General features: G+C 45.1%; 1 protein-coding gene across 2 annotated transcripts in view; it reads left to right on the top strand.

Moving 5' to 3' along the window:
* Positions 1–23850, top strand: part of MFGE8 (milk fat globule EGF and factor V/VIII domain containing) — a 28805-nt gene extending 4955 nt beyond the window's left edge. The window contains exons 2-10 of one of the 2 annotated variants that reach the window (XM_055002822.1): positions 2926–3054; positions 4330–4455; positions 6445–6582; positions 9324–9505; positions 10862–11017; positions 14630–14774; positions 20034–20218; positions 21434–21589; positions 22335–23850. In XM_055002822.1, coding sequence (XP_054858797.1) covers positions 2926–3054; positions 4330–4455; positions 6445–6582; positions 9324–9505; positions 10862–11017; positions 14630–14774; positions 20034–20218; positions 21434–21589; positions 22335–22478 — 1361 coding nt within the window. In that variant the 3' untranslated portion in view covers positions 22479–23850. Of the gene's footprint in view, positions 1–2925; positions 3055–4329; positions 4456–6444; positions 6583–9323; positions 9506–10861; positions 11018–14629; positions 14775–20015; positions 20219–21433; positions 21590–22334 lie in introns of both variants that reach the window. The other variant, XM_055002821.1, reaches the window with a different exon arrangement.
* The last annotated feature ends 965 nt before the right edge of the window (positions 23851–24815 follow it).

Here is a 24815-nt window from a genome sequence, read left to right as displayed (position 1 = left end):
GCTGAGAGAGAGTGACTGATCTAAAGCTAACGAGTGGGGACTTGAACCCAGGTCTCCAAGGCCTGCACATTACTGCAGTGGGATATTGAAAAAAGAAATATAAAAAGTAAGTTCAGAAGGCAATAAAATCAAAGCGTAACATAAACGTGTTGCAATAGAAACAGGGATCTGGCTTTCCCGCTGATTTTTACTCCTCAGAGGATGAAAAACTAGAGCTTCTTCCACTCCATGCTCCTGGCTAATTCTAGCTGAAGGATTCAGAATTGTCTCCCACCCAGTGAGCCATGATCTCTTCTGCTCCCCTGTCCGTTTTCGTGCATACTGGATATGCCCAGTACTGTCTCAATGCTAAGGGGAAAAAGTCTCAACATTCTATGTGGATATTACCTGCATTCTGCGCCGCTAAACAGTGAATTCTGCAACCCGAATGGGAATGAGGAAAATTGAGCTCATTTGTGTAATTCTTTTGCATCTCTGACACCAGTGGGTTAATAGGGTACTGAAGGTCCGTCCCTAAGCACTGAAAGATTAGCTGCACTTCTGACTTCTGCAAGCATGCCCACTCAACTTCAAGCACAATTTCACAACCTTAAGGGCTAGGAACTTGGGTTTTCTTCTTCAAATGGATGTGGAGATTCATGAAAAGGTTACTTTTTGTGGCTGAGATCTCATGCCACTCTTTTGTGGGAGGGTTTCCTCGTCCCCTCCCTGTTGGCATCTCAAATCAACTGTTTCCTTTTCTTGAACTGGTGGTTGGCAGTTGCTTATCGCTGCTTGGCCATCACAGCACTTTAACCCGGATCTGCCAGCCACGAAGTGCCTGAGAAACTGGCGCCGAAGCTGACCTGGGAAGCTAAGTGGTGGCTGGGAAAAGGCATCTCTGGTTCCTGTGGGTACCCCTCCTCCCTGGCTGTGGCTCATGTCAGCACATTGATGGAAGATGAGGTCATCTACAGCCAGCCAGAGTAGCTGCGGTACAGTCGGTGCCTTGATCTGGTGCCCAGGCTCTGTTGCTTTTCTTCGGGCTGGGTGAAGGGAGCCGTGCAGAGAACCTCTGAACTCTCTCTGGCTTTTGCTTGCCCTCTCTACCAGGAAGCGAGATTAACTCCAAGGGCTTCTACTATAAAAAGCCATGCAAAGTAATAATACTCAGAGGAGTAGCAGCTTAAGCAAGCTGTGATTCACCTCCCATCTCTGGGCAGCGTGTTAATTCCTGCCTCCGGATCATGAGGAAATTGGGGGCTATTTTTGGACTCTTCTCCTTGGCCCACTCTAGAGCAAGCAGGGTTTTTGTTGTTGCTGTTGCTTATGACACCCACAGCCTGAAGCAGAGTGAGCTTTCTAATGCAACGGCGGACTCTTCGGGGGCCAGTTCAGGCACGCATGTGGCTTCACATCAGTGACTACTCATCAACTGGCCCAGCAAGCAAGCCAATGAAGAGGAAGGTTAAACCACACTAAAACAGACAATCTTCAACAGAGCGATCAGAACAGAGGTTCACATCCGTATGCAAAGGCTGACAGAAGGGGCGAGACTCGAGCATTTCACGCGTCTTTGCACTCATTGAAGTGACATCATAGGTGGTTTGTTGGGACAAATGCAAAAGTGATCGCCAGTAAAAAGAAATCCAAAAGCATTGTATCAGTGTGCTTTAGGCTGAACAGGGGTGCAATACGTGCGTGGCTGTTTTATAGTATTGTATATTTGTTTGCTGATTTTACATTTTAACAAAGTGTGAAGAATCATGGAAATCAGTAACAAAAACAACAATCGTGACGTACTAACGGAATAAGGATTTTTAGAAAACGTACAAAGTGATTTATGTTATTATTTCATAATCCAAATGGCCATTCAGTAATTATCAATACACAGAGTCGTCATATGCAAACCTATACATAAAGTGCTAGTGCATAATAACAATGATGGTATTGCCTATGAACTATTTAACACTTCTTAAGTCCATAAACCGTTTTGTAGTTTTGCAGCCCGGTTCATTTGGAGGGTCCCGTTTCTGCGCAGCTTTCTATAGGAGCAGCAACCGACGTTTGCAGTAGTGATACTTGAATGGAAGTTCTGAATGTTGGACTTTACATCAGTGTGATAACCATCTTTGATAAAGACACAGAAACGGGACCCTCCAAATGAACTGGTCTGCCTGTTAGATGGTCTAATCCAACCTGCACATACTCAGACCTATACTCGATTCAAGTCCCTATGAACTTTTTGAGTTAACTACAAAAAGGTGTATGGACTTAAGATGTGTCAAATGGTTCATAGGCAATACCGTCATTGTTATTACGCACTAGCACTTTATGTATAGGTCTGCATACGAAGCTTGTGTATATTGATAATTATTGAATGGCAATTTGAATTTTGAAATAACAAACCACTTTACGTTTTCTAAAAAGTTTATATTTATGCTGTCAAGTTTTATTATTGTATACTTCTATATTGTTGTAATCCGCTCTGAGCCCGCTTGCCGGGACAGCAGAATATAAATTCAATTAAATAAATAAATAAATTTTATTTGACTCCAGAAGGATCCCTCAGGCTGCTTATCTGAAATAATAAAATGCTGTTCATTTAGGAGTGCGTCCTTCTTTTCTAACTCATGCATAGCATCTTGCCCACTCATAGTGGCGGTCTGTTCCCATCTTCCCCTGCCCAAATCTGAGACGGGAGGACTTGAACCTGGGATCTTTTCCTTGCAAATGTTTTTCTGCAACCTCTAGTCTTCAGTGTTATCAGAAACATAATAGCAGAACACCCAGATCCATAAACCCAACTGTCAGGATTCTTTAAGACTGTTGTTATGAATGACTGAACGATCTAGTGCAAGGGGCAGGTGTGTGTGTGTGTGTGGGGGGGGAAATCCCTTTGCTTATCAATTATTCTTTGCAATGACTGGTCCTTGTTTCTTTCAGGTGACCTTTGTAAAGTGAACCAGTGTCAGAATGGAGGGACCTGCCTTACTGGCGGCATTGACGAATCTCCTTTCTTCTGTATCTGCGCAGACGGCTACTCGGGGATTGTTTGCAACGAAACCGAGAAAGGTAAAAATGTAGTTTGTTGCACATCTATAGAGAAGACTATTTTAAGTGAATATGTATGTTGACTAACAGTGACATCCTAAGAAGAGTTACAGCCTTCTAAGTCCATAGAAGTCAATGGGATTAAAAAGGGTGTAACTCTGTTTAGGATTGCGGTGTAAGGCGGCAGTCTTAAGGACATATACCTGGGAATAAACCCCATCAAATCTACTGGGATTTACTTCTAAGTGGGCATGCATAGGATTGCTGAGGAAGGGATTGTCCTGACTTCTGGCACAAGCTTGCTAGGCGGCCTGATGGTTTCTGAGCTCGAGCTGAGCTTGAGTGGGCGGAGGGCAACCTTAGCCTACCTAACAGGACTGTTGTAAAGATTATTGAGTAATATATCAGGAGACTAGTGATACTTTAAAGCACCTGAAGAAATGGGCTCTGACTCACGAAAGCTCATGCTGGAATAAATGTGCGTCTTTAAGGTGTTGTTTTGCTCAGCAGACAAACACAGCTGCTCCTGTGGAATTACTGTAAAGACTTAACAGCACTTATTCCAGCGCGTGAAGCTCTTTGAATTAAAGGGGTTCCCTAAAGCACTGCATAAGCACGTGGCATTATTTGCACACTAACACAATATAGGCTGCGTCCAGCAGGTTTTCTGCTGACCTTCAATATGCAGATCTTATCATTTTGACTGCAAATGATATTCAAATTATAGCTGTTACGTGCAGGTCAGCCTCTGCTCTCGAGTTCAATATTTCTTTGCCAGGAGCTGCCGAACCAGAAGCAGGCGCATTAGGCGAACTATTATGTGAACTTAAATCGCAGTCAGATCGATGAGATTCAGAGAGATCCATGAGTAGGACATCTCCTCCTTTCCCCCTAACTGCCTCCTTTCCTCCTCCCAGGTATAAAGCAGTCTGGGGACAAGAGATGGCCCGAATCAGATAAAGGCCCCAGCTTTCCTCCTCCTGTGTCACGTTCCTGATAGAAATCTCCCCTCCGGAGCTGCTTTTTACTGTATGCTTTCCTTCTGGAGTAAATAGTGGCTCAAAGGGAATGAGGGGAGATTCACATTGGTGTTAGGCACCTGCTTTAGTGCAGTAGCACTGATTGGATTCAGGACACACAAACACACACACACACCCATGGACAGAAGCACCTGGATCTTGCTGCATCCTTTCCAGGCTGACCCTTAGAGCAAACTATATATTGAATGGCTATGCACTTTCTTTCCTCCACCCTACCTTCACATCCGATGACCTCTTCCGTCTCTCTTATCCTCAGGCCCCTGCCACCCAAATCCCTGCCAGAACAACGGTGTGTGCCAGCAACTTCCCAGTCGGGGAGATGTCTTCACCAAATATGCTTGCAAGTGTCCTTGGGGGTATGAAGGCAAACATTGCCAGAACAGTGAGTATGGAGTGCAGCTAGGGAGGGAAAGCAGTGTGGGTGCAAGGACAGCCCTACTGGGTCAGGGTAGGGGGCAGCATTGGTTTCTTTCCTGACTTTAAAAAAAAATGCAAATGCCTCCCAAAACAGTGAACAGAAGGGCAGGAGAGGATGCGCGTGAGTTGGGTTGCCTGTTTGCTCCGCTGGAGCTTGTCTGCTAAAAAAAAATGCCCCTCCAAGTTGTTTTCCTGTCAGTAGCAAAAAAGATATCGCATCGAAGTGAAAAGCAAAGGTGCTGGGGTGGGGAGGGGGTTGAATGAGGAATGGCAAGAGGAGAAAGGTCTAAGAAACTCGTTCCCTCCTCTTGCTGCTCTTCTATTCCCAGTTGAAGCCTTTCTAGGCTGCTTTTCAAGATGTGGAGGAGAGACACCGGAATCTATGAGCCCCGAGAGCCAGAGTGGTGTAGTGGTTAGAGTGTTGGACTGGGATCTGGGAGGCCCAGGTTCGAATCCCCACATTGCCATGGAAGCTTGCTGGGTGACCTTGGGCCAGGCACATCCTCAGCCTAACCAACCTCACAGGGTTGTTGTGGGGGATAAAATGGAAGAGAGGAGAAGGATGCAAGTCGCCTTGGGCTCCCATTGGGGAGAAAGGTGGGGAAACAAACAAACAAACAAACAAACAAATGTGGAGGATGTATTGTCGAAGGCTTTCACGGCCGGAGAACTATGGCTGTTGTGGGTTTTCCGGGCTGTATTGCCGTGGTCTTGGCATTGTAGTTCCTGACGTTTTGCCAGCAGCTGTGGCGGACTCTGTAACATGTGGGTTGGCCTCTATGCAGAGTCTAGCAGGCTATTTCCAACAGTGGCCAGCCACATCCTTCTAAGCTGCTTCAACATGGACATGAAGATTGCAGCAGCCTTCTATTATGCGTAGTGCTCTCTTGTAGCAAAGAAGATAATAAATTTGCAGAGGAGGCCTTCTGGAAAAGGTCAGGTAGCACCTCTGTTCTTTGGGCTTTCTGGCGAGGCTATAAAACAGAACTGATCGTTTGGGACAATCTGTGGCGGGTCACAGGGAAGTCTTTGCGTATAATAACGTGCTGTCTTTTAATCTCATTTTAATGTATTTTATTTATTGCTTAATATTTTTAGTGGTGTGGTTTTTGTGTGGTTTTATTGTATTTATTTTGCTGGGGCCTGCCTTGGGTCCCAAAAGGCAGGCACATCAGTGTTCTCTTGTCTGCTGGACGGACTGCTTCTTCTGAGATGGAGTCAGGACTGAAGCCAAAGATATGGAATAGAATTTCTGAAAAAGTCTTCTATGTTTCTGAGAAAGTTGAAATTAGAGAAAATTGCCTGAAGTTAATGTTTAGGTGGTAGTATACACCTCCAAAGCTGTCAAAAATGTTTGGGAGTTCCTCAGATCTTTGTTGGTGTTATAGGAAAAGGAAGGACTTCCTCTCTCCCTTCTTCCTCCCACATATATATAGTGGGAGTGCCAGATTGTAAGGAAATTTTGGAAATCAATTCTTTAAAAAATCTTTGCATACTATTACGAGTGCTTCTAGCTCAATACTGCAAGCAACGGAAGTAAATTCTTTAAAAAGTATTTGCATAATATTAGAAATGTGTCTAGCTTAGCACTTCAAGCAACAATAGTAGTAACCCTGTATAAATACCTGCGTAAAACCTGGCGTGTCACGTTGATGAACAAGGTATCAGTTTTGAAACAACGACAACAAATCCTTAAGAAAATAAATATTCACAGTTGATTAAAAAGTTTGAGGATATTATTTGTTCAGTTCTGGGACAGGAAATTTTCAGAGAGGCGTTGGTGTGTAAAATGGTATGTTAGAAGGGAAAACTAAAAAAAAAAATCTCCCCTTTGAACTGTTTAATGGATACGCACGTTCATGCAGATGTAGTTAATCAGTTTTAAGAATCATCTGATTTATTGACTGAGGTTTCTTGCATTGAATGATTTGGGGTGGGATTATCTCTTCCGCAGGATCGTCCTCCTTTTCGGCCTTAGACATGAATGAATGTTCTTCGCAGCCTTGTAAGAATGGAGGGATTTGCTTGGACCTGGAGAGTGACTACGCCTGTAAATGTACTTCGCCCTATTTGGGGAGGACCTGCAACATCCGTAAGTTCCTAAGTGCGTTGGTGCCGGTAGAGGGGAGTGTAGAAAGATCCCAAGTCCCGCTGTTTGGATCGGTCTAATGTCTACCTAGTCCGGTCTCCTGTTAGTGCTGGTTAGCCTGATCCTCCCGGCATGCCCCCTTGTGAGCGTTACCTCCCCTGTTTGGTGTAGTGGTTAAGAGTGGCAGGGCTCTAATACGGAGAACCGGGTTTGATTCCTCACTCCTCTGCTTGAAGCCAGCTGGGTGACCTCAGGTCAGTCACAGCTCTCTCAGAGCTCTCTCGACCTCACCCACCTCACAGGGTGATTGTTGTGAGGATAATAATAACATACTTTGCCAACTGCTCTGTGTGGGTGTTAAGTTGTTCTGAAGGGTGGGATATAAATAAAGTATTATTATTATTATTAAATTATGCTCAAGACCATGTGTGCTTCACATGAAAAAAGAAATGTAAAATTCTTCTTCTGGCTATCCAAATTCAGTTATCCGAACAATAACCCGGTAGGCTTGGCTGAGTGATAGTGGTTTGGCTAGGCTCACCCAGTAAGAGATTCCAGCCTTGCTTTCCCTTGACCAGTTCTATTACTTCATCCCCTCCGAGTCCCTTGTTGAGGGACTCTTCCAACAATTATATTTGCAACAGGCCTTGCTTTATTTTTGAATGGTGCTTCAAAAGTTCACTGTGTCAAATGGGCAAGAAATCCTCCCGGCGCAATGCCTTGCTCTTGGGTCCCCCTTAGGTCAGGGCGTGCATGCTAGCTCCTGGTGAAATCCACCCACATTTGCATGCTTGAGATAATTGCCATGTCAATATTTACTTGGCTTATTTATCTCAATATGAAGCACCCGTATTCAAGATCTCTCGCAGCTCCTTTTCATCTTTGCAGGGACTTTGATTGCATAGATGAAAGAGAATCAAGCCAGGTAAGAAAGAGCCACACTGATCTACATTAACGATCCTAAAAAAGGGCTCCCCCCTCCAGACACTGATGGCTTAATTTGACAACTCTCATGATAGAAGCGAGCAGGAAACATTGCTAGGGGAGAGTTTTTCTCTTGCCGTACACCTAATCCTTTGAAGGTGCTGAAAAGCAACCGGTTCAGCTTAAATACACAGAGACATACTTTGCTTTTGTGGAGCCTCATTCAGAATGATTGCAGACAAACTGGAGATATGCTGCAGGGCAGAATTAAGAGTTGCAGTTGAAGAACAAGCCAGCCAGTGATGCTGTTAATTACTCTTAACCAAACACGAAAGAGAGCAGGAAAGAACTTAATGATGGAGTGTATGCCTTGCACACCTGGATGGCCCTTAGTCCATGTCTATTAAAGGATCGCAAGCAGAAAAGTACGGAGACATGTCTGCCTGAAACCCTAATTAACCGATATACATTTTTGACTGGGTAACCCAGCAGAAGGGACTGTTCTTCCTGAAGAAGACTGCTTGCTTCAAGAGAGGCTGGGCAGAGTGGTCAGTCATACCTCAATATACTATTTCAACAGGCAATTATAAAAAGAACAGTGAAACAGCCTCTGTGAGGGAAGACCTGATTAAAAGACAGGCAAAAGCTCCCCCAGTTTTCATCTGGCACTTTAGAAAAACTACCTGTGAGGAAGGGCATTTCACATCTCCAGATGGGTGGTGGTGGGGTAGTAGTAATAGTAATAATATCCAATTTATATACTGCCCTTCAGGACAACTTAACACCCACTCAGAGCGGTTTACAAAGTGTGTTGTTATTATCCTCACGACAATCACCCTGTGAGGTGGGTGGGGCTGAGAGAGCTCTGAGAGAGCTGTGACTGACCCAAAGTCACCCAGCTGGCTTCAAGCAGAGGAGTGAGGAATTAAACCCGGTTCTCCATATTAGAGTCCTGCCACTCTTAATCACTACACCGAACTGGCTCCCAGTACAAAGCACTGACTCTGGTGTCTGCTCGCTGCTCGTGGGGAACCACAGTTCTGGGCCACACAGGTCAATCTTAATTGTTAGGTAGGTGAATCTGGGAGGAGGCTGCCTTTCACCTGCTTGGCCTTCCTGTTTTGTAATTTTTATTTTATATACATTATTTATAATCCACCTTTCTCTCTGAGACTCAAGACAAATTACCCAATGTCAGTCAATATCGGCAACAACTGGGACATAGTGCCTTCCCGTGGCACAACGGGCCTGCTTAAGGTTTTGGATGATACTGAATATAATGGACTTTTTGGCTACATAAAGATGGAAGCCAAAGGACCTGGGAAAATCCTGACATTTGGGAAGAAAGAGCAGTAGGAAGGAAAAAGTGGGTTTTCGCCCACTGAGTTCAAAAGATGTATTTACTTTATTTATACCCTGCCTTTCTTCCCCATGGAGACCCAAAGATCTTACATCGTTTTCCTCTCCGTTTTTTCCTCACGACAATCCTGTGAGGTAGGTTAGGCTGAGAGAGTGTGATTGGCCCAAGGTCACCAACGAGCTTCCATGATGCAGTGGGGATTCGAACCTGGGCCTCCCAGATTCTAATCCAACACACTATCTACTACAATATCTTGGTCAATGAAAAAGGCTTAATTAACAATTTCAGTAATATAGTGGGTAGAATATTCGTTGTCAGGTGGAATGTGATCTCCATGATTTTGTAGGATGTTCTCATTCTTATTTTATTTTTCCTCTCTTCTGCCTGGTTGTCATTCTCCTTATTTACAATTTTTCCTTCCTCTCTGTCTTCTCCCACCCTGATGCATTCCACACTTGAGGCTGTGCAAACCTACTGGGCATGGAGACAGGTGCCATTGCCAACACCCAGCTCACAGCTTCGTCTGTCCATTTTGGGTTCCTTGGCCTGCAGCGCTGGGGTCCTGAGCTTGCGCGCCTAAACAACAAAGGGATCGTGAATGCCTGGACCTCGAGCAACTATGATAGGAGCCCCTGGATCCAGGTATTTGTGGGATGAACGCAACGAGTCCTTGGGGTGCCGTTTGCATTGACTGTGCCCTTGTAAGCAGAGTTATAGACTTCAGTGGTCTTAAAAGGGTGTAACTTCACTTGAGATTGGGCTGCTGATGTGCTGTTGTGATGCTGCTCAACTGCAAGGATGGGGATTGTATATGAGAAAATATCAGTTAATTTAGAGTCTCTCTACACAAAACGCCTCAGTGTGTCTTCATCAAGAATAGGGAGATGCAATGTTAGCCAGGAAGTGTAGTTTAAAAAGACAGAGCAGGCAGAGAGTGCTCTTCAGTGGGTTTGTTAATTTCATCTTCTCCTGTGGGAAGGCACTGTCAATTTCAACGCTCCAATCGAAAACTGTGTGGGTTTGCAACCAGAGGGCAGCAAGGAATGGAAATGGGCTAGAGCTGCCTTCCAGAGTCAGGATTGGACCTGTAGAGGTTATAATGGGCTGAAGTTTCTCTTCTGGCATTTCACAGTCCCTTCACACAGTTCTAGTGTATAGCAAAGCCTTTGCCCTGCTGCCAGCTCTGTCTTTTTAAACTACCCTTCCCGGCTAACATTGCATCTCCCGACACGTGTCAGATGTCTCATGTAGAGAGGCTCTTAAAGGCAGCAGTAAAACTTGGAACTAGCATATCTTCATGCACAGGAAAAAGGAGGAGAGGTGCAATCTGAGTAGACTTGAAAAAGAAGTTAGTGGGAGACCCGCTCACTTGTTTGGTGTAATGGTTAAGAGCATGGGACTTTAATCTGGAGAGCCAGGTTTGATTCCCCACTCCTCCACTTGCAGCCAGCTGCGTGACGTTGGGCTAGTCACAGTTCTCGGAAGCTCTCTCAGCCCCACCCACCTCACAGGGTGTTTTGTTGTGGGGATAATAATGACATACTTTGTAAACTGCTCTGAGTGGGTGTTAAGTTGTCCTGAAGGGCGGTATATAAATCGAATGTTGTTGTTGTTATTATTATTATTATTAGCTTATTTTCTTAAGTCTTAAATTAGCTATAACCTAGAATAAGTGTGACTCTAGAAATGATATATACTTGTTGTGGAGAAAATCGGAACTCAACCTGTAGTGTCATCTAGGTTTTTTGTTTTCTTTTCCCTTTCCCTTTTAATTATATAGATATATCTATTGTTAGTGTGTCATGTTTAGAATTGTATGTTTTTTCTTATTCTCTGTTTATTGTTCATTATGTTATGGTGTATAGTTTATAGTTTAAATAAAGAAAATTTTAGTAAAAAAAAATAAATTAGCTATATGGTAGATGTGCTTCAGGACTGCGTCTTGCAGACCTGATGTTCAGCCAACCAATCTGGGTAATTCTGCCCCCTCAACACCAGGTAAACCTACTGAGGAAGATGCAGCTCTCTGGTATCATGACACAAGGTGCGCGCCGCGTAGGCCGGGCAGAATATATCCGAACCTTCAAAGTGTCCTACAGTCTAGACGGACACGAGTTTGTCTACCTCAGGGATGAAAAACGGGATCATGATAAGGTAAGAAAATAGAGGTTATGGGAGGGCTGTGGCTAAGGGAAGGAAAGGAAAAAGCAAAGGGTTGAATGGCCTTTACGTTCTCTATTTCCTAATAATGCTCAGCATTTGTTTAGCACTTCCTAGTGTTCAAAGTGCCATGTGAGCTGCTTGTACTATCTAGTCATATTTTATTCCACCCTTGCTTTTATCCTTCCTTGATTCTTCCATGTTTATCCTAAGGTAGGTCAGGTTGGCCCTGACCTGGATAGTCCAGGCAAACCTGATCTCTTCAGATCTCAGAAGCTAAGCAGGGTCAGCCTTGGTTAGTAATTGGATGGGAGAACTCCAAAGAAGACCAGGGGTGCTATGCAGAAGCAGGCCATGGCAAGCCACCTCTGGTCAGTCTCTTGCCTGGAAAACCCCAGCATAGGTCTCCATAAGTTAGCTACAGCTTGACAGCACTCTCCACCACTGGTCAGGCTGAGAGCATGTGACTGACCTAAAAAGAGCCAGTTTAGTGTAGTGGTTAAGAGCGGCAGGACACTAATATGGAGAACCAGGTTTGATTCCCCACTCCTCCACTTGAAGCCAGCTGGGTGACTTTGGGTCAGTCACAGCTCTCTCAGAGCTCTCTCAGCCTCACCCACCTCACAGGGGATTATTGTGGGGATAATAATAATAGACTTTTGGAAACCACTGTGAGTGTGGCATTAAGTTGTCCTGAAGGGTGATATATAAATTGAATGTTGTTGTTGTTGTTAAAGTCACCTAGTGGAATTTGAGTCTTTTTGCGATCCTCATTGGACAATCTAACCACACTGCCATACTGGCAAAATTTAAGGGAGTATTGATATCCCCATGGTGAAAAGAGATTGCTAAGGCTTCTTCTGCAAGTCCATAGCAGAGAGGAGACCTGAACTCAGAACATGCAGTCCTGTAGCTCCAAGTTTTAGCTGCTTCAGGCAGGTAGCTCTGTTGGTCTGCAGTAGAACAGCAAGATTCGAGTCCAGGAGTATCTCAAAGACCAACAAGATTTCTGTGGTATCTGATGAAGGGAGCTTGGCTCTCAAAAGTTTATACCCTGGAAATCTTACTGGTCTTTAAGGTGCAGCTGGACTTGAATCTTGCTGTTCTTTGGGTTCTGAAAGTGGAAAAATCAGCAGAGAGGTCTGGAATATTTGCAAAAGGGGCCAGCTCCACGCCTCCTTGGTCTCCTGTGAGTCACTTGTCACTTCTTCCACCCCCTCGCTGTCAGAAGGAATGATCTAAGCATGTTCGCTCATGAACACTGAAAATATTCAGTTCACTTTTTAAAATTAACGGCTTCCTACTTGCAGGTGTATGAACGCACGAAGCCGCCTTAGCTGAATTAGACCCTTTGTCCATCAGTGTTCGCACTGTCTATTCGGACTGGCAGCACCACTTCAGGGTCTTAGGCCAGGGGTCTTTCACATCACCTACCACCTTTTTATAACTGGAGTTGTCAGGGATTGAACCTGGGACCTTTTGCATGCCAAGCAGATTCTCTGCCAATGAGCCACTGCCCCTCCCCTAATGGGAGGCTGTTGAATCCTTTTAAGTCCAAAAGTTCTTTGCTCCCCCCACCCTTCCTGCAAGCTTTGACTAGCTGTGTAATCAGAAGCACATGGCCCCTTGTTGCATAGTTGCCATTCCTTCTTTCCCCCAGCTTAAAACATTTTTCTCGCCCTGTCGGAAGGGCAACACAAAACACATGTGACTGGCGTTAGCTTCTGCATGAAAGGCGAGAGGCGTTCCACGTCTAGGCATAAGAAATTTGCGTATACAGCCAACACACAGGCACACCCAAAAATAGTTGGTTCAAAAACAATTTAGATGATTGTTATAGCAAATGTGCTAGTGGCTGGCCGGAAACAGTGGCTGGCTAAATCTGGAATATATATTTCAAAGAGGGGTGTGGAAGACACACGTGCACAAAATTTTAAACTCCGGGCATCCCGGGAATGCAAATTGTGCAATTGGAAAAAATTGGGACTGTTAAAATACGCTTACGTTCATTCTGAACTCTTTTATTTTGCTTTTCATGGGTTGGATCTTCAGATTGTTTTTGCAGAGGGGGGAAATTGAAAGTTGAGATGACCAGGCGTAAATAGATAAGTCCATTTGCTGCCGTCTCCTCTGACTAGCTGCTTAGGTCTTTCTCATAACTAAAACAGAGACACTTTTAAATTTATAATTGTAAAATTTTTTGCTTTTTTTACAAATCATTGTAACACATGTATTCGACCTCTGAGTTCTCATCTCTTCAAACTTCTAGCTTCTATGCACAGTGCAGAGCTAATAAACTTAAGCGGAGAAACCAAAATCCCTTTGTTCAAATTTCTCTTTACCTCTGCTATAAGCTTAATTCTCGACCTACTCAGCATCATTCTCCCATCTGCAATCTGGGGATAAAATTACTGATAGCGGTGCACAGGTTACAGAGAGGATGTATGGGAAGCTTTCTGTTCTGTGGTCTTCAACTCATGGAAGTGGGTCACAAGCCCTATACACCAGTCATTCTCCCCCCCCCCCCTTTTGGGAAGAACCTGCAGCTAATGTGTATGCATTGAAAGAAAGGGCGCTGTGACCGTTGCCCCTCTGCATGCATACTGGGACAAGCAGCAGGATGAAGCAAGGTGCCTTGAAGGGGAAGAGGACTTTTTAGCCCAGGCAACTTTAGAGTATCCCCTTCTGTGCTTTTTGCCCTAAATGGCCTGACCCAGCCATCGTAGTCCTCTAATGTATCCCACCATCATGCATTTACTATTCATTAGGCCCCATTCTGCCATTTGGGGATTTAAGTTGGGTTCTGGATCCAGAAAGGTTGAAAGCAATTGGTCTAAAGTACAATATGCTGAAGTACACTTGTTAATAACACAGAAGCTCAAGGTTAGCTATCCTGGTTTATTAGCCCAAAAGACAGCACCTCCATTGTCAGTGTAAAGCATTTTCCATGCAAGAATGTTACCTAGTTAATCATCTGCCTGTAACCAGTTAATGATTATTTACTTGATTACATTTAAATGCCTCGGTATATTATCTGAGCCTCAACAGAACTTGCAATTTCACTGAAAAACTACTCATTGTTAGAAAGAGAAGCCTTTTTCCTCCCCCCCCCCATTCCTCCCTTTAAAGTAATTGTTCTAGTAATGATTTCATTGTGGTCTTTTTTATTTTATTGTGGGTTTTAATTGCTGTTTTTCATCCGTCATGTCATTTTAACAATTCTTAGAAGCTGCCTTGACAACGATAATCTTAGAAGCTGGGTACAAATACTTTTAAAAGAATTATTTCTGTAATGGACCAGTTAATATTGGCTTCCACTGATGTGGTTAGGCAGCTTCACTTCACCACATAGGAAAGCAGAAAAATCTGGAGTTGGTTTCATGAACTAGTAGACAGCTGTCAGCTTTAAATTGCTTTCACTGGTACCTTCTTTGACTAAAACTTTAATCAGAGGAAGCCAATATTAACTAGTTAGGATGAGAGTGAAACACTCGTTTTAATTTTTTCAAAACTGTTTTGATGTTGGAACATTGGACAAGGGCTGGCTGTGGTGGAGGGTGTCAAATACCAGCCCTGACCCCAAGGCATTTTTTCTCTCGGTTGCAGGTCTTTGATGGCAACTCAGACAACGGTGTCACGGTGACCAATCTGTTTAATCCACCGATTGCAGCCCAGTACATCCGCATCCATCCCCTGGTCTGCCATAGGGCTTGCACTTTGCGCTTTGAGCTGATTGGCTGCGAAATGAATGGTAAATGCTTCCCATTGGCCTCACCATACTGGGTGATGACACACTTGCTTTGGGGGGGGCGGCTAATCAGATGGCGGCATTCTGGCTGTTTGCTTCAGTCTTCCATGTTAGAACTGGGGGTGGTGTGGGGGAGTTTGGACAATGAAAAAAAAAGGAAGAAACAAACCAAATGATGGCTGTTGTGGGTTTTCCGGGCTGTATTGCCGTGGTCTTGGCATTGTAGTTCCTGACGTTTCGCCAGCAGCTGTGGCTGGCATCTTCAGAGGTGTAGCACCAAAAGACAGAAGTCTCTCAGTGTCACAGTGTGGAAAAGATGTAGGTCATTTGTATCTACTCAGGAGGGGTGGGGTTGAGCTGAGTCATCCTGTAAGAGTTAGGCTATGTTCAGCCACTGCTGATTTTTCAGGTTGTCCAAGTCTGCAGTGTCGGATGCTACGCTTTGTGGTCCCGATGTAAACTTGTCCACAGCTGCAGGGTATACGGTATACTCCTGCAGAGGTGAGGGGGACTCTACTGTCTTTTGCTGATCGTAGCATCTGTTGTATTTTTCGGGTGGGTCTGAATACTGCTTGAAGGTTATGCTTTTTCATAAGCTTTCCCATCTGATCAGTAATTCCTTTGATCAGCAAAAGACAGTAGAGACCCCCTCACCTCTGCAGGAGTATACCGTATACCCTGCAGCTGTGGACAAGTTTACATCGGGACCACAAAGCGTAGCATCCAGACAAGAATAAAAGAACATGAAAGACACTGCAGATTTGGACAACCTGAAAAATCAGCAGTGGCTGAACATAGCCTAACTCAAACAGGGCACAGTATCTTATTCCAGGACACCAAAATACTGGACAACACTTCCAACTACTTTGTCAGACTGCACAGGGAAGCCATTGAAATTCACAAGCATAAGCAAAACTTCAACAGGAAAGAAGAAACCTTAAGAATGAACAGAGCATGGTTTCCAGTTCTGAAAAACACCAGGCTAACAAAACATTCTATCCCTGACAATAGCCCTGCAGAGAAGATTAGCACATCAAGTACCAATCCATATGCAAAAGAACCTCCTCAGGATACAGTGAAGCCTCCCGCCATTAGCATTCCACACCCTGGGAAACTCTTCCAGGATGACTCAGCTCAACCCCACCCCTCCTGAGTAGATACAAATAACCTACATCTTTTCCACACTGTGACACTGAGAGACTTCTGTCTTTTGGTGCTACACCTCTGAAGATGCCAGCCACAGCTGCTGGCGAAACGTCAGGAACTACAATGCCAAGACCACGGCAATACAGCCCAGAAAACCCACAACAGCCATCGTTCTCCGGCCGTGAAAGCCTTCGACAATAAACCAAATGATGCGCCGAAACTATCCATGTTATAGCTATGTGGGAGATTCTGTGTGGCTGAAGCCATTGCTTCTTGCTGCCCTCTGATTTTCCAGAAGCACCTTTAAGACTAACCAACTTTACTGTAGCACAAGCTTTTGAGAATCACAGTTCTCTTCGTCAGATGCATGGAGGGTACCCTCCAACTTTACTGTAGCATAAGCTTTCATCATGCATCTGACGAAGAGAACTGTGATTCTCGAAAGCTTATGCTACAGTAAAGTTGGTTAGTCTTAAAGGTGCTTCTGGACTCTTTTCTATTTTGCTACTATAGACTAACACGGCTAACTCCTCTGGATCTCTGATTTTCAGACTCTGTTCGCACTTACCTTGAGAAGTGGGGCTTCACTCTTAACGCCTTGGCTAAATTCCCATGGTTGGGACCTGACTTTGCTGTGTGTATTTTGTACTGGGGGAGGGGATTAAAATGCTTCATCCAGGCAATCTGAAGGTCAATGTAATTTTGCATCCTCTGCAAACTTCATGAAAAAAATTGGCATGCATTTCTTCATAGATTCTTAAATTTTCACTATTTTGCCTAATTTAATCAATTTTACTTGACATGGAGAAGTACAGTTGCCAGTCCCCTGGTGGAGGCAGTGAATTTCCTGTGCTTGGCAGTATTAGAAAAATAAAATAAAAAATGGCCTTCTGGCCTACATCACTTCCAGGTTCTTCCCAGAATCTACATTGGTCCTCTCCAGGAATTGCTCAGAAATCCATGGTTTTATGATAGAGTTTCTGGTAATTCCTAGAGAGGTGTGCTGTCACTTCCAGATTTTTCCCAGAAGTGACATCACACTTGCCAGTAGCTCCCCCCCACCTCCAGTCTCCTGTTGGTTACCAGGCCGGGCCTAGCAACCCTATAGAGATGTTCAGTCAACTGCTAGGAAGTTAAGAGGAGGCTATAGTGACACACAACCCTCACAATTGATAAGCTGCATTTGAGTGGAGCACTCAAAGCTGCATGGGACCTGACAACTCCTGGCAGAACGAGGCTTCAGTAGCTTCCCTAATGGCAGCCAAGTCTGAATGGTTTCCTGCCATTTTCTGGGCCAGGCGCTGGCCATCTGCTGGAGATTTTGGCTTTCTGCTCTCAACTCTTCCTCTATCTGCATCAATAACCACAGTGACACCCGCTGGTGGAGCTAAGGACTGCAGGATTAGTTACAGCTCCTGCTGCTATGTTGGTTGTTTATCGTCAATGCACATAGCACTTTAGAGTATCAACAAAAGCAGCCCCAAGGAACCCACGATCTAAATTTCAATTGGAATTGACCAAGCCGTAGTTCATGGCCCCTTACGCAAAAGTCTTTGGGGGTGGTCCTGATCTTAATTTGTTCTTTAATAATGCTTTCAAGAATGTTATTCTTGCATAAGCACAAATGGAAGCAACACAATTGAGAAGAGAAGGGGTGGAAAAAAACCTCCTGATACTTCCATGGAGCTCCACTCATTTCTTATAAGTTACAAAGTTAACACTGAAGCTCTGTATGCGCTTTACAGAAATGGCTTTGCCTAGGTCCCAGGCACCTCCATCAAAAAGAATCCCTGTTGAAAGGGGAGGGGGGACTCCTCAGACTGCAGAGTTACCACCAGTCAGAATACTCGATTTAAACTTGATGGTAGCGTAGGGTTGCCAGCTCTGGGCTGGGAAAATCTTGGAGATTTCCAGGTGGATCCTGGCGAGGGTGGGGTTTGGGGCGGGGAGGGAGATCAGTTGGGTCTTATGCCATATTTACTTATTTTTTTATTTATATTCAATTTATATTCCGCCCTCCTTGCACCAGCAGGCTCAGGGCAGATTACAATCACATACAGGTTAAAATACATAAAACAGTTAATATAAATGAAAAACCCTTGAGACATCCAAAATTACACAATTAAAGTGCATGTATGTACATGTACATAGCAGCACCAGATCCAACCGACCAGCCTCTACAGAGCATCGTAGCAGTAAAAAATTTCTAGATGCGGGTGTTACTAGTAGGGAGGCCATCTTCTACAATCAGCTGGCCAGAGGGGCTCCGCCTAGCACTGCCCGTACGCCTGGCAGAACAGCTCTGTCTTGAAGGCCCGGTGGAAAGATAACAAGTCCTGCCAGGCCCTGGTCTTTTTAGACAGAGCTTTCCACCAGGTTGGGGCCAGGCGTGAAAAGGCCCTGGCCCTGATTGATGCCAGGCGGGCCTCCCTGGGGCCAGGGACCTTTCACAGATGTTTGTCACTAGAACGAAGAATCCTCTGGGGTTCATATGAGGAGAAGCGGTCCCGCAGATATGCCACTTCACCTTCCAGAACAGCCGTTTTCTCCAGGAGAACTGTCTCTGTAGTCTGGGGATGAGCTGTAATTCTAGGAGAACTCCTGTTCCCACCTAGAGATTGGCAACCTACGGTAACCTGGCATAAGTACCTGCCTGTGGGATTTTTCACTTGTGCCAAGCAACAGCAGTAGTTCAAATGGGACTCTATAGAGCCCAACATTCTACATGGAAGGGTTTCGACCGCCTGAGTGTCATGGAAACCAGGCCTAATACTGGTCTGGATGGGTGAAAGAGAGAGAGAGAAGGAAACTGAGAAGTATATTTAATGAAGAACGGGTATTTATTTATTTATTTCATTTATACTCCACATTTCTGCCCAGTGGGGACCCATACTGCGGTGCATTCTTCTCCTCTCTTCATTTTATCCTCACAACAACCCTGTGAGGTAGGTTAGGTTGAGAGGGTGTGACTGGCTCAAGGTCACCTAGCAAACTATCATGGCAGAGTTGGGACTCAACCTGTGTTTAACAGATCCTAGACTGATACTCTAACCACTACTTCCATATCTGCTTTCTTACACTATACTGGCTCTCACTGGATGTTCAGCAAGTGTATTGCTTATCTTTCCATCTTAAGAAATTTACAGTCTGGGAAATATTTGAATGTGATTTGCTTTGGCATGCTGGCTTTCAAGGAATTCATAAGCCGTTCCATTCCACGCAAGCGCTGTAAGTTCCCATGGGACTCAATTCTCCCACAAGCAAGTTACTCCAGAGGTAACACTGTTCCTTTCCAGCCCTCGCATTGGCCAAATACGGACTCTTGGCTGTCCAGTCTTGGAAATTTTGAATTAGCACAGATCAAAATTACAAAATGATTGGATTCAGGCACCAAAATCAAAACATGCCTTGTGAATGTTTTGCAGGCCCATGTTGGAATTCTCTTTTAGGGATTGTGGTTTCGTCCTCCCTGCACTGGTGTTTGGAACAGTGGTTATCAAACTGCATTACCAGGAATCTTGGGATCTGTTGGAAATGTATCAGTTGGCAATTGTGGAGAAGCTTCTTAAAACCTCACTTGTTGCTTCCAGTGGCCATCTGCCGCAGAAGTGTGGGGTGTGTTCAGTGAACATAACAGACCAAGATTTGCCACACCAAACCAACGTTCATCGAATTCAGCATCCTGTTTCCCTTAACGGTGCCTCGGGTGCCTCTGAGAACCAGAGACAAAAGGCTATCAGAAGAATTGAGCTCTGACTCACAGAAGCTAAATAAATGTTAGTCTTTAAGGTGCCCCTAGACTTCTGCTGTTTCCAGCACTGTCCAACCAATAGCCCCACTGGCAGGACAAGAATAATTAGGACCTTACTTAAGCATGCCAGAGAAAGCACTTCTGAATCCTCTGCCCCACACAGGGACTGTGTGGCAGAGGTGGAGGGATTCCTGCCAGTGAATATGGAAAATGTTCTCTGGGAGTTTGAAAGCCACTGGTATAAAAAGATGTTTGGGTGCGTCTGTCTGCTTGATGGGTTTGTTTGAAGGGTCTGTCACTTCTGGACATTTCCCTTTCACTTGTGTCTGTAAACTGTTGTGTTACAGTGTATTTCAACACGGCAGGTTGCTCGGACCCCCTGGGCATGAAATCTCGCCAAATCTCAGATGAGCAGATTACAGCCTCCAGTGCGTACAAGACGTGGGGCATTGATGCTTTCACTTGGCATCCGCGCTATGCCCGCCTCGACAAGACGGGCAAAACCAACGCCTGGTCCGCCCTCACCAATAGCCAGGGAGAGTGGCTTCAGGTATGTCTGGATTGGTGCTAGGCAGAAAGAGGCGGGACTAAAGGCCATTGTAAGAACGGGGTCTATGAACCTGAACCTTTGACCTTAGCATGTGTGTATTCTAACACCAGTAGCTTTGCATAACTGCTTATGGGTAGGGCTGTTCAAATTCAGGCTGAAGGTTAAAAAAAAAGTAACATTAAAGCCAGGCTGACTCAGTTGAAAGACGAGTTGCATGCTCAAAAAAGTAGCTTCTCTCAACCTGAGAAATGGACTCTTGTTTTGTAGAAATGTTCTAGGTGTGTCCGGCTGTTGCTTCTATCATAAAAAAGTTGATGGTTTCTGGCACTCAGTAGGATGCACTGTCAATTGCAAGTTGCTTTTCTGCTACTAGCTATGTGATTTTACCCAAATATGCTGGAATGTGCAACACAGTGCAACAAACAAAAATCGTCCCAAGACTTTTTAAAATTCCAATTTCTCTAGCAAGGTGACTTCTTAATAAATGTTACCAACTGTATAGAAGTTTGCTTAGATTTACTTGATATGCACGCCCCGCCCCCACAAAAACAACCCTGTTTTTGAGTTTGAGATACAAGGAGATCTTTCACAATTGAGGGATATATAGATAACTGATGTGTATGTGCAAATGTTTTAAGTATACATATGAAAGTTTCCTTGGTGAACTCTTATTTGACTGGATCTTGACCTTCCTCTGGCTCTATCAGTGGCCGTTAGAAGCAGCAGGTAAAAGATTCTTTCAGTTGGGGATGGATCCAGTCACTGATTCCGCACTCGTTGGATAATGCACTTTCAATGCACTTTAGCAATCGTTTGAGGTGGATTTTTTGTTCCGCACACAAAAAAATCCATTCCAAATGATCTATAAAGAGGATTGGAAGTGCATTATCCAATGTGTGCAGAATCACTCCCATGGAATGGTTCTTGCTTGCTTTTTGCCCATTCTCTTGTGACTTCATCTTTGGTTTAAACCAAAAAAGTTCCAAGAATGCATGAAAAAGAGTTTACACCAAAAATACAGATTATCATCCCATGAAGAATGCCAGTCGAATCCTAAAAGAGCTTCACCCATCCTCCCAACAGGTTTCCCTGGGGGCCCCAAACACATCTAGTATTTTATGGTAACAGACTTCCAGTTGAGATAGCAGCAGTCAGCATTGGGTTCTCCAGCGCATCTTTCTCATACCCGTTAACCCCTCTTCTTGTCTCCTGTAGATCGACCTAAAGAGAGAGAAACAGGTGACTGGTGTCATCACGCAAGGGGCTCGTGACTTCGGGCACATTCAGTACGTGGCTTCTTACAAAGTGGCCCACAGCAACGATGGCAAGTCCTGGACTTTCTACAGGGACAGCAGAACAAACAGCACGAAGGTACGTATGAAGATGCCTTCATCTGCATTAGCTGTCTGATGTCTTAGGGAGGAAAAAGCCATTCCAAACATTTTCTACTAAGCCCCTTTTAAAGCAGAGGTGACTGGCTTTGAGTGCAAGGTGGTGTATTAGTCCAGATATCATGCCAGGAGTTGAGACTTGGGTTCATATCCCTACTGAACCAATCAAAGCCCTTTGAGCGAATTTGGGCCAGTCATGCCCTCTTGACCAGACCTACCTCACAGGGTGGTTGTGAGGGTAAAATGGAGGAAAGGACATCCATGTATGCTGCCCTTAAGCCCCTTGGATGAATGGGAAAGGAAAAGTCTTCTGGGTGGATAGCTAAGATCTACAATCGCCACATCATGCCGTTTTTCATTTTTAAAAGGCATTTCAGCTCTCCCACCAAAATCACAGCCCTGTAAAGTAGGCCAGTCCGCTTCCTTGCCATACTGTAGGGTTTCCCCCCAGAGCCAGTTTGGTGTAGTGGTTAAGAGCGTGGGACTTTAATCTGGAGATCCGGGTTTGATTCCCCACTCCTCGCCTTGAAGCCAGCTGGGTGACCTTGGGTCGGTCACAGCTCTCTCAGAGCTCTCTCAGCCCCACCTACCTCTCAGGGTGATTATTGTTGTGGAGATAATAATAGCATACTTTGTAAACCGCTCTCAGTGGGTGTTAAGTTGTCCTGAAAGGCAGTATATAAATCGAATTCTAACAGTGCTGCCTCCTTTTCTTCACCCTGCAGATATTTCAAGGGAACTCCGACAACTACTCTCATAAGAAGAATGTGTTCGATGTGCCCATCTACGCCCGCTTTGTGCGCATCCTGCCTGAATCTTGGCACAACCGCATCACGTTACGTGTGGAGCTATTGGGCTGTGATGAATAGGTCTCCTGTGGGCGAGGGACTGTGGAGTGGAGAAGCAGACTGATTTTTCTTCTCCTTTCCCTGGACCTATGTGCTTACTGCTGCAACATCTTCTTTGCCATGTTGTACCCCAGGGAACTGTTGATACAAAGGCCGTGCCATGTGGAGCCATGGCATGGGGAGCATTTTCTGGCCTGGCCCAGAGGCGGCAGCTGTCAGAAATGAAGTTTTTTTGCTTCCCTTTTCCTTACCTTCCTGGTTTCACAGTTGCTTGCAAACACCACAGGGTAGTGCAGAGACTCCTTTGTGGGGGGCTGCCCATTCTGCATGGCCTCACCACGGTCCTCTCATTTCCAGAGGGTCTCTAGCAATGCACTTTAAGAGCTGCTCTGTGCAGTTGTCATTCCTTCCCTCCAAGAAACTTTGGGAGCAGAAAAATAGGGCTTTCAAGTAGGAGAAGTCTCAGCAGCCTCACCTCGTAACACCGCAGCTCCTAGGAGTCTTTGGAGGAAGCCAGGATGGTTTAGCTGGTATAAAATGAATACAAGTTTGTAGTCTAGAGGCAGCCAAGGATGTAAGTGGAGCAGCGAGCGCTCCATTCTTTAAGCGGAATTCAGCAGTCATTCTTTTGCCAGTGCAGCAGATTTGCATAGTTTTGCATGATCTGGTTTTTTTTAGTCAGGGGAGGAGCAAGAAGCTGTGCTATCCCTCCTTCCTTTTCTCTCGTGAGATTTCTATAGCTGTTGCACACCCACTTTCAAGCTTGTTTTTGCTCCTTAGAAACTTGATTTTTAGCAATGAAAACCGAATTCTTCACCTCGTGCTCCATTCTGTTTTTGGCAGGGTCTGTACAGTCCCAGTCAGAGCCCCTTTCCCTTTGCTAAGGTTTCTCGAGATGCCAAGCCATGGAGATTCTGTGTGCACATGGCATGCCCCCCCAGCATGCTTTGATTTCCTTGGAAGCTGCCCTAACCCTCCCACTGTCCAAAACTCGGCCATGTTTTCTACCCATGCTGCTTTGCTTCTCTTCCTGCCTCCCACCATAGCATCGTTCAAGAGATCCTCATGTTCACGTACATCTAGTAGAGCATGATAAAGAAACAGGACTGTGCGATGCCAAAGCTGGGAAGAAAGGGCTGTTTTTTGAAAAGGAGTATATACTTGCAAAATGTCCTTTTGGCGGGACGGGTGCATGGGTGTGTATATGGCTTGTCGTTCAGTCAGACAAACCTAATAGAAGGGGCTTCAGTGGACTGGGGACGGTGTCTGAGCTCTGGAAGCAATTAACTCAAACAATGACAAAAATAAAAGTCCTAGGAAAGCCGAGAGACTGTGGTGACCATGACTTCCCGGCAGGGAGCAGAGCTCAGTAAAGCTATGCTGTATAAAAATGCCTGAAGAGGTCTGCTTTTCTGATGTCTCTTCCTACATGTTTTAACCCCAGAATGGCCTGGTCCTTGAAAGAACAGAGGTGTGATGGGGCAATGTAAACGTGGTTTCTTTCCAAATTGTGTGGCTCAAGAAGACTACCTCTCTCCTGCCCTTGAAACTGCTTTCTAGTGGGGCAACCCTATGAAGAAATGGCTGAGATGATCCCCCCATAATACCTGGCAGACCTCTATAGGTTAACAAGTTCTCCATGCAGAGCCAGGGCAGACACAGAGGTGGCCTGTCCCTTAATCGTGGTTAAGGAATTGGGGATGGACCACAGCCCACCCACCCACCCCGCTCCTGGAGTTTGCTTGCTTTCAGGCACAGATTGTAACTGCTGTGCTTGACCGAGTTAGTGCTAACCAGGTGTTCTATGCAAGACATGGAGTCAAGCGTTTTAAAAAGCCAGTGTTTAATGTTAAGTCCAAGTTGGTGTTAAGGTTAAGACTTGGCACTGATCTGTATCTGACAGTAGGAGAGGGTGGGAAAGGAGAGAGAGAAAGGGGGTGTGATCCTAAACTCTTGCCTTCCATCCCTTGAATTCTAGTTAGGGGATGAGCTACACCAGCCTGTAGCAGAGAACTACCAAATCTATCCAGCGTATTTCTATCTAGTTCTTCTGCCAAGGAGTTCAGGGTGATGTGCTTTATCCTCCCTCCTTCAGTTTATTCTCACAACAACCCCGTGAAGTAGGTTTGGTGGAAAGCGTGTGACTGGCCCCCAGTGAGTGTCATGGCAGAGGGGAAAGGCAACGGATCCCCAGATCCTAATCCATCACTTTAACCACTACGCTACCACCTTGAGATCCCGTCATTTTCCTCTGTGCCTTTAGTGCATTTGCTCTAAAATATTCTGTTTCGAACCTGGGTGTGCAGAAGAGGGCTGGATCCTCGTGCCCCTCCAGCAAAGAGGGTCTCAGTAAATACC

Source organism: Eublepharis macularius, chromosome 18 (assembly GCF_028583425.1).
Source record: "Eublepharis macularius isolate TG4126 chromosome 18, MPM_Emac_v1.0, whole genome shotgun sequence".
In the NCBI taxonomy this organism is placed as follows: domain Eukaryota; kingdom Metazoa; phylum Chordata; class Lepidosauria; order Squamata; family Eublepharidae; genus Eublepharis; species Eublepharis macularius.
This window is presented reverse-complemented; position numbering and strand designations above follow the sequence as displayed.